The 16,558-nt window shown below is 38.0% G+C and overlaps 1 protein-coding gene across 1 annotated transcript in view; it reads left to right on the forward strand.

Moving 5' to 3' along the window:
* REL (REL proto-oncogene, NF-kB subunit) overlaps positions 1 to 16,558 on the forward strand; it is a 44,489-nt gene that overhangs the window by 15,970 nt on the left and 11,961 nt on the right. The window contains exon 4 of the mRNA XM_015812513.1: positions 7,472 to 7,563. Coding sequence (XP_015667999.1) covers positions 7,472 to 7,563 — 92 coding nt within the window. The remainder of the gene's footprint in view (positions 1 to 7,471; positions 7,564 to 16,558) is intronic.

Genomic DNA, 16,558 nt, shown 5'->3' on the forward strand with positions numbered 1-16,558 from the left:
GGTAATCCAGAATTTAATGGAGGATTTTGCTGAAGCTAAGTTTGAAGTACATTGTGTCCACCATATTTCTGTAGTCATCTATCAAGAAAAGGAAATCAGATAGGTTTGTTCTTCATAAACCTATGCTGGCTCCTGCCAAACAATGGTTCTTTTCTACATGTTTACAAACTGTCAGTTTAATGGTCATTTACAGAGTTTTGCCAAGCATTAATATGAAAATCACCTGTCTCTAGTTTCTTGGCTCTTCTTTTTTAGTCTTTTTTTCTTTCTCTAGTCTTTTGGCACTACACATGTCACCCATGTCTTTTCAAAGATCACAAAAAAGCCCCCAAAGGACATCCTTACACTCCTGCATAATTTTCAGATATAACTGACCTGTATTTGAAGACTTAACTGTATTTGTGGTGGCCCGGTGCTCCCTACCTTTCTGTGATTCACTAAGTCTCTCCTTGCCAAAAAAGATGATAAATTTATTACTGTACTTCCACAGTTTCTATGAAATAGCCTTCTTCCGCATTCAGCTGCTTTCTGAAAGTCAACATTATTCAACACAAAGTAGTTCAGAGAAAAATTATACTGTGAAACTGCTGTCATTTAAAAGAAAAGCTGGTTGAACCAAAAGGTTTAACTGAGATTGGGAATTTTTCACTTGCAAACAGTATCACAGATGACTTCATTGCCAATGACTGCTGTTCTAAATATTTACTCAAGTGTGTTATTAATAAAAAAGTTTTGCTCAGAGATATCACAAACATCATTAGTGGTTGTTTACTTTTTTTCTTTGTGTACAAATGTACATGGGATGAAAGAAAAGTTGTGGAAAGTTGTGGAACACTAAGGCAGAATTGAAATCACACTGCTAGAATTGAACAATCTGGGATTTGTTTCTGAGTATACAAATGTAGATTTGTAGTATGGGAAAGATTGCACACTTATCTCTTCTGGTAGATTAATCAGTCAGATATTTATAAATCATTTGCTCTGAGGGACTTCTTTTGCTGTATCTCCAGAGCATTTACCAATCCTCAGGAATATTAGCACTTGGGGAGCCAGTGTGCAAGGCTTTGGCTCTTCTGTAATCTATTCTAATTTCTCATATAGCAATTATCTGGTATTAATTCCTATTTTGCATCTTCCCTGGGCTGAAGTGATGTCATGGGTTTTCCATGTGGGAAAGAATCAGCTAGCTGGAGTAGGTGGGGAGAGTCCCTTAAAGCTGCCTTGTGACCTGATACCATTACATGCAAATTAGGAAGCTGATGCTATTGTTGCTACTATTCAGAATCTCAACAGACAAGTGGCCTGGCCATAGTAACTTTTTCTCATGTTTTCTAATGTTTTATTAGTTTATAATATACGATACAATGGAAATACAAAAGTAAATAGCGGAAAATATGGGGAAGGGAAAAGGGAATAGAGAAGTGAGGTAAGGGAGAAAAAAAGAGAAAAATGCATTGACTTCTGACTTCCTTTGATGTAACAGAGTATCAGCTTCAAAACTCAACTTTTTACTTATACAAAATAATATAAACAAGCCATTTTAATAACATCAAGTCTGTCTAATTGCTAAAACCCAAAAACAAAATTTCATTTTTTGCCACCTCAAACACAAAGTCTAGAAGCTGTTTCCACGTAGCAATAAAAGTATTCGTATTTTTTTCTTTAATCAGTACAGTCAGTTTAGCCATCTCTGTTAGTTCCATCAGTTTTTGTAATCATTCCTCCATTGTAGGAATAAATGTAGTCTTCTATTTCTGAGCGTAGAGTAATCTTGCTGCTGTCAACATATATAACATCAAAGTTCCATATTTTTTTCCAGGTCTTTGTCCATTAGCCCCAAGAGAAAAGTCTCTGGTTTTCTTTCTATATTTACTTTAAGAATTTTCTGTATTAACATATGAATCCTACTCCAATATTTTCTTGCTTTATCACACGTCCACCATAAATGGTAAAAAGTCCCCTCTTTACCTTTACATTTCCAACATTCATTTGAAATACCTTTATACATTTTTGATAACTTGTCTGATGTTAAGTACCAATGGTACATCATCTTGTAAAAGTTTTCTTTTATATTATAATTTAATGTAAATTTAAATCCTTTATTCCACATATTTTCCCATTGTTCAAGCATTATAACCTTTTCCCATGACCACATGATTCAAAATCGCTCCTCCCCTTCTGCCAGAAAAAAACCAAATTTGAACTAATTCTTGGTGAGGTTTTTTTTTAAAAAAATCAGGGATACCTGGTGATAAATGAACAGCTACACTCTTTGTTAGAAACTTAGAGGAGAAATATACTTCTCTCTGTGGAAATATATACAATATCATACCTCTCTAGACCTACTATGATAATGTTCCTTTTTCCTCTTAAAATGAGAGGAGGTATCTAAAATCCAGAACTGCAATCCTATTGATGCTTATTTTAGAAAAGACGTTTCATCAAATTATAGGGGACTTCCTCCTAAACAAATATGCGCGAAATACAGATTTTAGGGATTGAAGAACTTTATGGTGTAATCCTCTACATATCTATTAAAAACCTGTTTTGCTCACTGCATATTCAGACAATGAAATATTGAATTCAGTCTCAATCAGCCAAATCTCTGGCTTTTGGTAAATTTTACCACTTACTTCTACCTGTATGCACTCAGTAATGTTCCTGGAATTTACTCCCAGGCAGATATGTATAATAATGTAGCCTCTTTCTCTTTAATCAGAAGATGAATCATCTAATTCAAAAACAATTTAAATATATAAGTGTGTAATTGAAGGGTGTTTTTTTAAAGAGGCTATTCTGCAATGTTACTAAGATAGAAAAGAGAAATGTGAAATATAGCATTGTCTCTGAATAAGTAAGCTCTTGTTTAGTACAGTTTTGGTTGATTATGTCAGTATCGAATTTTATTGACCACATAGATTTTCTCCAGGAGGATCTGTTCCTAACCTGTTCCTTAAAGTCTTCCACCGTTATGGCTGTTTCCTTTCACTTTTTCCAACATTATAGATTTATTCAGATAGCTACATCTTTGCATTATGTACCACAAGTAGGATAATTTGAGTCTGCATATTGTATCTCAAGTGAGAAATCTAGGTTAATTCATTTGATGATCCATTTGTTTGTTTTGTTTGTTTGATATTGGCAAAATATATATTTTGTGGTGCTTGAAAATATTGTTTTCAGATGATGACAATATGTTAATATTTAATATTTAATTGGTCAATTAATTGAATCAAGTACACATGCTAATTAAATACAGCTGTCTTTAAACACTTGACATCTCTATTTTCAAACCAGCATCCAGTCTATTTAGATTATATATTAATCTGCCTCAAGGATCCCCAAAAAGTATCTTTTTCAGTGTATACTACTAAAACTCTCATTGTATTTATTTGTTTGTCTATTTGTATTCTCAGGTTAGCCCAAACAGTTTATTATACCACAACCTAAAATCTGCTAATTTAAATAATACATAAAAAAATCTGGGACCCATTAGTCCTGTTGAATTAAAAATTTCCATGATGTTCAGACCAGTTCTACAGGTAGTCCTCAACCTATGACAACTGGGACCAGAATTTCGGTTGCTAAGCAGTGCAGTTGCTAAATATACTGGACCAATTTTACAACTATTTTTATTGTGATCATTAAGCAAATCATATGGCCATTAAGTGAATTATGTGGCTATTAAGCAAATCTGGCTTCCCAGATGAACGGAAAAACAGAGTTGAAAAGGACCTAGGAGATCTTCTAGTCCAATCTCCTGCTCAAACAGGAAACCATATACATTTCAGACAAATAGTTGTCCAATTTCTTCTTAAAAACCTCCAGTGTTGAGCGCCCACAACTTCTGGAGGCAAGTCATTCCACTGATTAATTGTTCTAGCCATGGTGGCGCAGTGGTTAGAATGCAGTACTGCAGGCTAACACACTGCTTATTCAAGGAGTTCGATTCTGAATGGCTCAAGATTCCAAGGTCAGTAAAATGAGGACCCAGATTGTTGGGGGCAATATGCTGATTCAGTAAACGGCTTAGAGACGGCTGTGAAGCACTATGATGTAGTATATAAGTCTAAGTGCTATTGCTAACTGTCAGGAAATTTCTCGTTAGTTCTAGGCTGGTTCTCTACTTGATTAGTTTCCATCCATTGCTTTTTTGTCTGCCTTCTGGTGCTTTGGAGAATAAGTTGACCCCCTTTTTTGTGAGAGTCTCTTAGATATTGGAACAGTTATCATGTCACCCCTAGTCCTTCCTTTGATTAAACTAGATATACCCAATTCTTGCAACCATTCTTCATATGTTTTAGCCTCCAGTCCCCTATTCATCTTTGTTACTCATCTCTGTACTCTTTCTAGAATCTCAACATTTTTTTTATATTGTGGTGACCAAAACTGCAATATTCCAAGTGTGATCTTACCAAGGCATTATAAAATATTTCATGTGATCTTGATTCCATCCCTCAGTTAATGCAGCCTAGGCTGTGTTGGCTTTTTTCGCAGCTGCAGCAAACTGCTTGCTAATATTTAAATGATTGTCCTTTTAAATTGTAGTTACTACTATTGAGCCAGGTACCATTTTAGATAGATAACCTTTATTGTCATTTTTTACTGTGGGCACACTGGCACACTTTAAAAATGAAATTCTGTTACCTGTGCAATTGGTTTTTCATGGTAAATGTAGAGCCTTACTTTTCTCATCACTGAATTTCATTTTGTTAGATAGGGCCCAATGCTCAAGTCTGTCAAGATCCTTCTGTATCTTGAGCCTATCTTCTGGAGTGTTGGCTATTCCTGGCAGCTTGGTGCCATCTGCAAATTTGATGAGATCCCCATCTATCCCCTCATCTAAATCATTGATGAAGTTATTGAAGAGTACTTGGCCTAAGACAGAGCCTTGGGGTACCCCACTGCATAGTTCCCTCCATGTAGCTGCAGTTCCATTAAGAACTACACATTGAATGTGGTTGGCCAGGCAGATATGAATCCATCTGATGGTGATGCTGTCTAAGCCACATTTTTCTATCATATCAATTAGTAGGTTGTGGTCTTCTTTATCAAATGCCTTACTGAAGCCAAAATAAATTATATCCACAGTATTTCTCTGGTCCACCAATTTTGTCACATTGTCAAAGATTGCAATAAGATTTGTCTGGCATGATCTGTTTTTGACAAACCCATTTTGGCTTCTAGTTATGACTTTGTTTGCCTTTAGGTGTTCACAGATTTGTTGTTTGATTATCTTTTTCCAGAATCTTCCCAGGTATTAAATGTCAGGCTGCTAGGTTTGTAGTTTCCTGGATCCATTTTTTTTCTTTTTTTGAAGATGGAAACTACATCAATCCTTTTCTAGTCATCTGGTAGTTGCCCAGTGCTCCAGGAACCTTGAAAAATATGGTTCAATGTTTCTAGATCACATCTGCCAATTCTTTCTGGTGTAAACCATCTGGTCCTAGTGTTTTGAACTCATCTAGAGTGGATTGATATTCTCTTACCATTTTCTTGCTTATTTCGACTTGCATTCCTAATCTGCATTTTACAGTATTTTTGCTTGTTGGAAGTCAAATGGTTACAAATTGGATTCACATGACCGCAAGACACTGCAAGTGTTATAAATGTGAGCTGGTTGCTAAGCACCCAAATTGTGATCACATGTCAATGGGGGTGGTGTGATGGTCATAACCTCAGGCCAACACCAGCCAAAGAACTGACAGTAGTAGTCATGAGGTAAAATAACTCCACCCAGGAAGCTAAGTTATGGGAATGCCCAAACCCAGTCAGTTGCTGCATTATGATTCAGAATTTTTTCACATTCCCGCTGGCAACTTGTCTTTTACCTTCTGTACAATAGTCATATCGTAGAAGGTGTGGTCCTGGAAAGGGATCAGTGAAGCAGATGCTTTATGAATGGAAGACATCTGTTTCCCCTCACTTATTGCATTCAGAAATTGAATGAGATGTTTGCAGTGTACCAATACTTTTGTGCTTTCTTCCACATAGAATGGTGGGAATTACTTTACAAATTTCATTGACCCTGAGGGAAAATACAAATAACTTGGAATGATGGCAGTGGTAATTCAGCCTTTACTATCCCAAGCAGCAGAAGAAATTACAGGTAGTCCTTGTTTAGTAACTGTCTTGTTTAGTTACCATTCACAGTTATAACGGTGATGAAAAAGTAACTTTACAACCAATCCTCACATTTATGACCTTCACAGGTCTGTAAAGCAAAAAAAAAAAAGAATGAAGTACAATCATAAGCACAGTCACAATTTCACTTATCAACCAAATTGTTAGTCCTACTTGTGGTCACTAAACAAGAACTACATATACAAGTCAATATTTGGGTTTTGAATAAAACAGTGGAATGAAAGAAAAGCAAAGCATGCCTTTTCATTAAGTAGATGATATGCTGCCAAATGCCAGTTTCATTTTATTTCTCAAGTTTTTCTTTCTAAAGAACTGTAAGGGCCTGGTGGGGATTAGAATCCAATGTTCACATAAGGCAGGGGGCTTCAAACTTGGCCCTTTTATGACTTGTGGACTTCAACTCCCAGAATTCCTCAGCCAGCGTGCCTGGCTGAGGAATTCTGGGAGTTGAAGTCCACAAGTCATAACAGGGCCAAGTTTGAAGACCCCTGACATAAGGAGACATAGGTATTTGATTTTATGCAACACACCTGAGCTTGTTCCTCTTCACAGCCCATCTGATGCTTCCAGAGAATCAGGCTAATTTGTGGTGCTGAGTTTGATCTTTAAAACCCTTCATGGCTTGAGGCTGGATTATCTGAGGGACCATCTCTTCCTGATCACATCTGCCTGTCCCATCAGATCCAAGGCATGCCTAACCCTAACCCCCCCCCCCCTGAAGTCAGCTCCTTCCCTCCTTATTTTCCAGAAGTTCCTCAAGACATGGGGGGCTCAGGGGACTAATGAGATTTTCAGGTGGCTCCCTTGGTGATTGAATCTTGTGTGTGTTTAATATGACTATGTTTGACGTGTTTATTATTTTATACACTGCCCAGAATCACTTCTTGTGTGATGGGTAGCTATATAAATAAATATTTTGAGTGAGACACTTTAATCTCAAATGCTTTTTGAAGGCCTTTGCTGATTTTTATCCAAACAGATGTTTACTCTCCTATCCTTAACTAGATGGACTTTTGATATAATTTAGTATAGCTGTTGTTATGGCTGCTTCGGTTCTTATTCTTTGTCACTTATTTAAAAAGGAAAATTATGCGTCTCTTTTCATGTGGCATTTAAATGTTTGAAAGTGGGTAATAAAAGGCAAATTACTATCATGACATCTATCTTAGTTTTATGCAGGATCTCATAAAATCTTTTTAATATAAAGTATTTGTCAGAATTAAAATTCCACAATGATTCATTTTGCTACCAATATGGTAGAGTCCCTATAGTTGTATCATTGTTATATTTATTTTAAGCATCTAACTCTCAAATGTATATGCTATAGTTTTCAGAATCTGGGCATTCAATGTGTGAAAAAGAGAGAACTCAAGGAATCTATCATTTCGCGAATTGCTAAGAAGATCAATCCATTCAATGGTAAGTAACCACTGATTATTAATTGCATTAATGACTGTTGAGACTCCGTAATCATTTGCTTTTCAAACATTTTTGAAATTTTACCCAGTAAAGTATTTACAGTAAGTCTACCCATAAAAATGTACACTATAATGAAAGTCAGAATGAATTACACTATTGGCCACATGTAACTCAAATAATAAACCAGGGGGAATAAATTTTATTTTTACTTATTGCTATACTCATAAGTCTTTGTGAACCATGCAACTCACCGTGTGAAAATATAGATCTTTACAGCAAGTCACAGTGGATCATATACAAATACCTTATAGCAAGTCATTTCTCTAAGTCAGGGCTTTTCAACCAGTGGTACGGGTACCACCTGTGGTACATTGGCACCTTGCAGGTGGTACGTGACCATCCTAGAAAAGTGGTAGTGGGGGAGGGAAATGAGCTGAACCGGTGGCAATATCGCACAAGCCTGAGTGAGAGATGGCTGGAGCTGCAGAGCTGTCAGGGCTCAGCGGAAGCACCAGGATCAGTGCTGCTTTCCAGCTGATCGGTGCTTCTTCAGGACTGTCAGGGCTCAGCGGAAGCGCCAGGATCAGCACCAGGCTCCAGCTGTAGCTCGGCGCTGATCCTGGTGCTTCTGCTGAGCCCTGAAGAAGCACCAATCAGCTGGAAAGCAGCACTGATCCTGGCACTTCTGCTGAGCCCAGAAGAAGCGCCGATCACCTGGAATGTTGCAGCATCTCCAGGGTGTTGTGATTTACATTCAGATGCTTGGCAACTGATTCATATTTATGACGGTCACAGTGTCCCAGGGTCATGTGAAGTGACCAAAACCTGCTGCAACCACCCAGCAGATGGGGGGGAATAAAAACCGAACACCCCCCCACCCCATCCCCGCTGCCAATCCTCAACAGAAATGCTCACAACAATGAAAACCTCGGACAGGAGGAAGAGCGCCGCTGGGTGGGCAGGCAGGTGTCTTGCTCGGCTGTGGCTTGGGGGCACTTTTTCAGTGCCATTGTAACTTCAAACAGTCACTAAGTGAACTGTTGTAAGTCGAGGACTACCTGTACTTCATCACTTTTTTCCTTTTTTTTGTCATCAAGTTTTTGACACCTTGCTAGGCAACTGGTGGTACTCGGATATTGCCATATCCTAAAAGTGGTACAATGGGTGAAAAGGTTGAAAAGCCCTGCTCTAAGTATCTAGTAATATGTGGGTAGTTCTCTCTTAACATCCATTTGTTCAGTGATTGTTTGAAGTTATGATGGTGCTGAAATAAATAGACTTGTGACCAGTCCTTGAACTTACAACCATTGCAGCACCCCTGCAGTCATGTAATAAAAGTTCGACCCAGTCTGCATTTACAACTGCCAACCCTGCACCCCTCCTCTCCCGAGATAATCTTCATTTTCCCTTGCCTTCCCTCTGCTGAGCTTACCATCCAGGCTACATGTGGGGTGACACCATGGATTTGGGGTTTCTTGCTGCACTGCAGCTCTGGGGCTTTTTGCACCCTTGTGCACATTCCCCACCCGACAGCAGCCAGACTCACCATGCCTCAATAGACACTTGTTAGACCCTCACACACACACCCAGCCCTGCTGCACCCAGTCTATACCTCACAATCACTCACCCACCATCCTACATTCTCCCCCAGTCCCACTGCACACAGCCCATACCTTGCCAGCCAGCCGCCCCCCCTGAGTTTGTGTATGTGTCATGCCTCACTGGCCACCACATATCCTTGCGCATCTTCTCCCAGCCCCTCTGTGCTCACGGAGTGCCTTGCCACCCACCTGTGCACCCGTGAACAGCAAAATCAAGAACGAAAAGAGAAATGTGTGTGTGGTGGTCCATGTATATGGTTTAAAGGTCAAAGTTTAATACAGTAATTTAATATCTGATCAGTTCTATCTTTATTTAGCCATATCAGAAAGCCATTGAATAACTTCAGTTCAAGTTCATATGAAAATGATACCTTTGTCACACACTGTAATCCTCCCACAGTTCAGTTATTCCACTGAAACTGATACGTCATGGGGAAGCTGTGGTCATGAGAAAGAAACACTCTCTTTGATGGGCTTAAGCATTGTTTCATATCATTGGCAAAGGGATGTAGCATTTAAGGGTAGAGATAATTCAGCAGTACTACTATTAAAACCACAAAGTTTGTTAAAGCAAGGTTGCATCTAAGCTCAGTATGATTTGTGGACACAAATTGGGTGCCATCAGGCTCTGGCTAAGCAGCAAATAAAATTATCTTGAGATGCAAGCACAGACTAGCTCACCATATCTATATGGTGATCTTGGCCTAGAGCTTAGTGATTTCATCTGGTACTGTTCACAGTTGTATGATACTTTTCTTAGCTTATATTTTATCAGATCTTTTATTTCTGGAAACTAGAAAAACTGATTCTTCAAGCAAAGCCTACAGAGGATGACAATTAAACCAAATTTAATTGAAAAGCTGTATAGCATCTCTCTATAAGCATACAGGAATAAAATTTAGCAGATCGGCTCAGAATATCAGAACATTGAACAGTTATGGTTAGTAATGATGAACACATCTATCTGGGATTTCAATCAATAAGAATTATAGAATTGGATTAGATTAAGTAAGGCTTCGAGAATTCTGCATAAATCTTTTTTCCAAGGAGTGGCATACACATTTTTAAAATGAATATAGGTTTCCTTTTATAGACCCTGCACTAGTAAAGCCTAAAACTAGCTAATACTTCTTTAATCCTGATTCCATATAGTATCAAAGAAAGAAAAATATATAAAGGAATTTGATTTAAGGGTTAGATTTTAGTTGCATTTATAAGCATTACTAGGCAACAAAACAAAAAGGGGTGATAGTTAAAAGCATTGTAAGGTAAATGAGCAGAATTCTGAACAAAGCAAGCATGCCAGAAATAGCACAATCTTAAAGAAAACTGGAAAAAATAGGTAAAACATTTAGAGAAGTTGAAAAAATAATACAAAGCACCTGGATTTGGGAAAATATCCTGAGCTAATATGAAAAAGAGAACACAAAAAACAAGTCCTCAATCCAAATAACAATATTCAAGGCAAAAAAAAAAAAAGAATAGCCAAATAAGAGAAGGAAAACAAGTCTTGCTTCTTATGTTATTTTTCTAACCAGGCAGAGTCTATTGGTCCAAATAAAAGTGGCTCTATCAAGCTAATCGTCTCTAACCATAACTCTAAATGACTAAATTTTAGTCATTTTTCCACATTTTATTATTGAGCGATTTTAGGAAGGCATGTAGACCTGAGCAAAACCTTTACCAGCACTCAGGCCCCACCCTTATTTCACATATTCAGACCATTGCAAGACAAATAAAGTAAAGAAGACAAAAAGCCATTGCAAAGGAGATGGTTGCCCCTAGCCAAAAGTGCCCAGAAGTGTAAAGCAATCTAGGGCAGAAATAAAGGGAGAGAAGAAAAGTACACTAAAATGACCCAAGCCACACTCCAGGATTCTAGCAGACCCTGGAAAACAGGCAGCAGATACCATAGGCATTCTCAAAAGTCTATGCTAAACATTCAGAAAGTGCTCCCAAATAACCCTATCTGAAGATTTTTTTTAAGATTTATCTTTGGGAGCATGTGGGAAAGTGAATGAATGCTTTTGGAGTTTGGGTGAGAGAAGCTGCTCTTTTCCTCATTTTGAGTTATTATTGGTTGTGTATGCTGAGAGATCATGGCTAAGTTGGCATCTGCAGGCCATCAGTGCTAGTTAGGTATGTTTAAATGTCTGCCAAGGTTATGACAATGTGTTCTATTATGGCTTTTGTAACTGCTGGAGAGCTTGGAGGATTGAGTAGTCAAAATAGGATAATTATCCCAGTTTTGTGAAAGATATGATATTCATATGACATGGAATTTTAATTCAGAGAAAAATGCTCGGCTGTTATTAAAACTATTCCTTCCTAACTGTATGGCAAGTTCTCATGATACAGTAGAACCCGATAGTGTTCTCATGATACACTAAATCTGGCATGATTGGCATTGTGTAAAAATAGCCTCTGAATTACTGACTGTATTTTCTGATTAAAGATGATAAGAAACTTTGAGAAAGTGTGCAGCTATTGTACGAAGTTGACTTGACCTTTGTTATTTGCAACATGATTTCTAATCTATATTTGTTTTGTAAATAAATGTGAAGATAGCAGGACAGCAAAGAGGTAGGAGTCTGGATCCAAATCAGGACTTTGTGTATAGGTGACTATTTACTTTGTGAGTCACAGCATGGTGAAATGTATAAGCAGATGAGGAAATGTGATTGGTGTTTTGGGCGGTAATTGAGTGGGTGATATAGAAAATGTTTAATGGGTAGATAGGGGCTCATATTTCTGACCATGTGTGAACATAGAGCGAATTGAAAGTAGGTGGTGTTTCCTCACTGTGGTCATGGAGCTGAGAAAGGTAGGATCATGAGATACAGCACTTAGTCACTTTTCAAGTCTGACATTATCACAAAGATCATGAACTTTCTTATTTTTATTACAATTTAAGTATTTTAATTTTTTTTATATTTCAATCAAAAGCTCTCATTCAGAATCTCTAATATCTTAGAAGTGGTTTTCCAACTTAAAATATTATGTAATGCAGTAGAACTAACCTACACAAAGGATGTTGCTATTTTTGCACTGTTTGCCTCTTTCCAGACTTGGCTTTAGATCAGATTTCATTCTGCCTGAGCATCCTCCAGTCAACACCTGGAAGGTGTCCGGGCTGGGGAGGACTTTGTTACTATGTGGTGAATTCAGTTCCATGTTAGGCATGAATGCCAAGTGGAGAGGTCACTGTTGGGGCCGAAAATCCTTGAATTTTAAAATGAATTGATCAAACCATGTGAAATTCAGAAAGGCACAAGGCAAGGCTGTCCTTTGTTGCCACTGTTATTTACCGTATTTAAATTTTAGAGTAGAGACATTAGTCAAGACAACAAAATTAGGGGTGTAAACATTACAAAAGAGACTTATAAACTAAGAGCTTTGGCAGATGACTTGGTTATTTTTTTGCAACATCCAAAGAATAATATGGAACATTTGATGGAGAACTAAAATAACTTTGGAATTTTGGCTGATTTTAAAATAAAACAAAAATTGATGTTGTTTGCTTCAATGTACCTTTGCGTGTAACTTATTTTGATTGTTCTACAAGGAAAAAAATGATTAAGCTTGTCTTACCAATAAGCTTCATTTTGAAGTCCAAATAACTGGTACTTCTGACATGTCTGAGACTAGATTTCATGTTGTAGAAATCGTGTACCTAGTTGGAAAGTAAGAATCATCTATTATAAAGAGCAATAGAAGTCATGCGTCTCTGCAAAGGATGACAGCAATATATTCTTCTGGACCATTATTATGAGTTCACAATACTGTATTTCTCAGTGGATTTAATTGCTGCGTAACTGTAGTGATTTTTGCTTCAGTGGCCTTTCTTTCAAAAGAGGAAGTCAGGAGAAATAGCTAGTTCCGCTTGCTGTGGCACTGTAGTTTCAACATCTTACACAGCATCACACCAATTATAACAGACAGCAGCTGTCACTGCAATTAACATTGGTTACTAATTCATCTGAGGATTTATTGCACAAAGAGCATTCTCCTTTACAACTCTCATCATTTGCAATGTATAAAACCATTCATTATTTTAGTTGGTAATTGATAGATTTTATTGTAAACTATGTTAAAGTTTCTGTGGCAATAAATACGGCAGAGAAATTATTTTAGTAAATAATTGCTTTAGTTATTACCTTTAAAATATTAAATGAAGTCTCTCTAATTTTGAACCATGACAACCAGGAAGCACAAGTATGATAAAGACTGTCATAAATGGTCTGGCACAGGAAAATGAACACATGCAGGGCTCCTTAATATTCTTTGTTTTGCTTTGCAGAACAAAAGCAGCAGAGAGAACAGATTGTGGAAAAGAATTATCCAATCACAATTTAAGTTCCATCCCTGCACACTCACGCCATTTGAAATTAAGACTTTTTAAATTAAGCTAGTTTGATGGTATTGGTTAAAGTACTGCCCTTGAAGCCAGGGGACCGTGAGTTCTAGTCCTACCTTAGACATGAAAACTGGTTGGCTTTGGGCCAGTCACTCTCTCAGTCCAACCCACCCACTTGGCAGAAGAATTAGGTACTGTATGATACAATGTTTTGAGTTGAAATAAATAAAAGATAAAATAGTAATATGGCTGTGGGGTTTGTATGCTCCAAGGAGGATGAGACCTATGTCAGAGGTTCAACCATATTGGACAGGTCTCATCAGAGGAATCAGATGAAGAGTCATTCTCCCAGAACAATATAATGAGATGTAATTTACAAAAACTTACATCAGATTGCTTTTCACCTGGGTCAACAAGGACCATGCTAGGTGTTAGGTCTCCTGGTCATCTCCTGGACATGGACTATACAATTCAGGAGTGTTGGCTGAGCAACCCTGGCCAGCAGCTGCAAGACTACTTATGGGAAGAAAAAATGTTAACCGATTGCAAATAGCTTTCAAGAAACTGAGGCAAAGTGACCATTTGGCTACAATGGGCTATTAACTATTTACTAGCTTTTGGTAGCATAGCAGAATTTGTGCTCTGGGGACTATAAGAAAACAGGGACCAAAACTACATGCCACCGGAAGCCATAGACAACTCATCCCTATCACATATTATCTGTTGTTATTTATCTATTTATCTGTTATTTATCTGTTGTTATTGTTCATAGCAATAGTAGCATTGATTAAATTTTTATATTGCTAAATCATTCAGACCCCTGGTAGATTGCAGTAACAGAAGATACAATACAGTGCCCAAGGAAAAAACAATCAAATATCCACACTAAGAAAAATAAACATAACTAATAATCTAAATAACATTAAACAGGAAAAAACTCATAAAGTGAAAAACAACAATAACGCTAACGGTACAGAAACATATTGATATGCCCCAAAAGTCCTCCAGAAATGGTCAGCCTTCACTAGCTTCTAAAAGACCATCATCAAGGTACATAGCTTATTCTAGAGCATTGTTGCCTTAAAAAAAATCCTTTCTGATTTCTACCACCTTTACCTTATGGAAACTCTGCAGCTACTTTGGTGCTAAGCTGCACAAAGCTCTATAAGTCAAAACTAACACTTTGAACTGCACCTAGAAATTTGTTATAAGCAATAAAGAACCTTCAAAATAGATGTAGCGATCATAGTGATTCATGCTAGTCAGCAAATGAGTCGTTGCCTTTTCAGCAACCCTAATTCAAGGGGCAACAAGGGAGTTGCCACCAGACTGATCTCTTCTCCTCTATTACCATTGCATGGAACTGCTTACTGAGGTAGGAATTGAACACTGAAAATAGTTCCACCAGTTTCCAACTCTTACAGGCAAACCAAAACGATATCATGGACAGTGGTATCAAATGCCTAGATATCTAAAGGGATCAATGTTCTACCTCCATCAAAGTCCCAACAAAGTCATCCATTAGTGACCAATTCATCTCCAGAAAACCCATCCCCTAACTATAATGAAGCTGAAAGGAAGCAGTTTTCAGTAATTCCAAAAATTTCCTGTTCTTTATTGTGGTTTTATTTTGTGTGTGAAATGATTTCCAGGTCAAACTGTGTTAATGGCTGGGTAATAAGCAATAAACCCTTTTATTAGTTAGAAAATGTTAATCTTCTTTCAATTCCCATCTTCCAATCTACAAATTTCACTCCCAAACTCAATGAAAGAAAACTCAAATTCTACCAAGAGAGTTTGATGAACTGATACAATTTTATGATTGTTTCCTCACTGCTGCTGCTGCCTGGTGTTCCTCAAGTATATAGATTAAGGCTAAATGTCTGTGGAGATTCTCAGTCTTCCAGGTCATAGTTATTCCAAAGATGCTTTTTCGGGAGGCAACTGGGCTTTCTTGTTTTTCTTTGAAGACATTTTGCTTCTCATCCAAGAAGTTTCTTCAGCTCTGACTGGATGGTGGGGAATGCAGAGGCGTAGCGTGGGGGGTGCAGGGGGGCCCGGCCGCACCGGGCGCAACATCTGGGGGGGCGCACTCGCACTCGCAGCTCTCTGCCCCTGCCTTTGCGAATCCGATCCGAGCCGCCGGGTCGCCGCCCACTGTGGAGGGGGGGGTGCAAATTACTTGCCTTGCCCCGGGTGCTGACAACCCACGCTGCGCCACTGGGGGAATGGAAGGATTTATACTCCTTGCAGACATCTGGACATTTGCATTCTTTTAGAGAGTCACTGAGGCCACTTGGGAGTTTATCTGTGTCATCAGGATCACCTGAGTAGTGTATCAGGATCACCTGAGTGTGGAGCTTCCTTGAAACTGCTGAAAGGACTGTGTTGTAAATTGGAGATAGATGATGTCTTATCCCTCCCCCTCTGTTGAGAGAGGGCTGTTCAGTTTTGACATAGATGGCCTCTATGGACTATTTGGACAGAGAGGACTGCTGGTTTGAAAGAGGGGTCAAAGAGGCCATCTATGTCAAAATTGAACAGCCCTCTCTCAAGGGGAGGGAGGGATACGACATCATCTATCTAGCTGCAAGCACTCTTTCTATGTTATAGAAAGTCTGTGGGCTTCTGCAGTGTGGTCAAGGTTGCAAGTGCCTCTCCCCTTTTCCAGCCAAGCTTACATCTTATGAAAGCTAATGAAAGTACAAAGAAAAAGTTATCTCAAGGTAAGGTATTGTATCAATAAGATTACAATGAGATAAAGGTAATAACATACTGTAAGATACTGGGGACTGACATCGTTGTTAACATCTGTTGTTCTCTCTTAGGCTTGTGATTTTAATTTTTTTAAATAATATATTTTTTAATATGTTAACTTTTTATAGTCTTGTTGTACATTGCCCAGAGTCGCTTTTTCATGAGATAGGTGGCTATATAAAATTGATAAATAAATTAATGTTGCCATAACCATTTACAAGATATGTTCCTTAAGATGTGCATTAAATAATAATAATAATAATAATAATAATAATAATAA

Source organism: Protobothrops mucrosquamatus, unplaced genomic scaffold (assembly GCF_001527695.2).
Source record: "Protobothrops mucrosquamatus isolate PMUCROS unplaced genomic scaffold, P.Mucros_1.0 scaffold92, whole genome shotgun sequence".
In the NCBI taxonomy this organism is placed as follows: Eukaryota; Metazoa; Chordata; class Lepidosauria; order Squamata; family Viperidae; genus Protobothrops; species Protobothrops mucrosquamatus.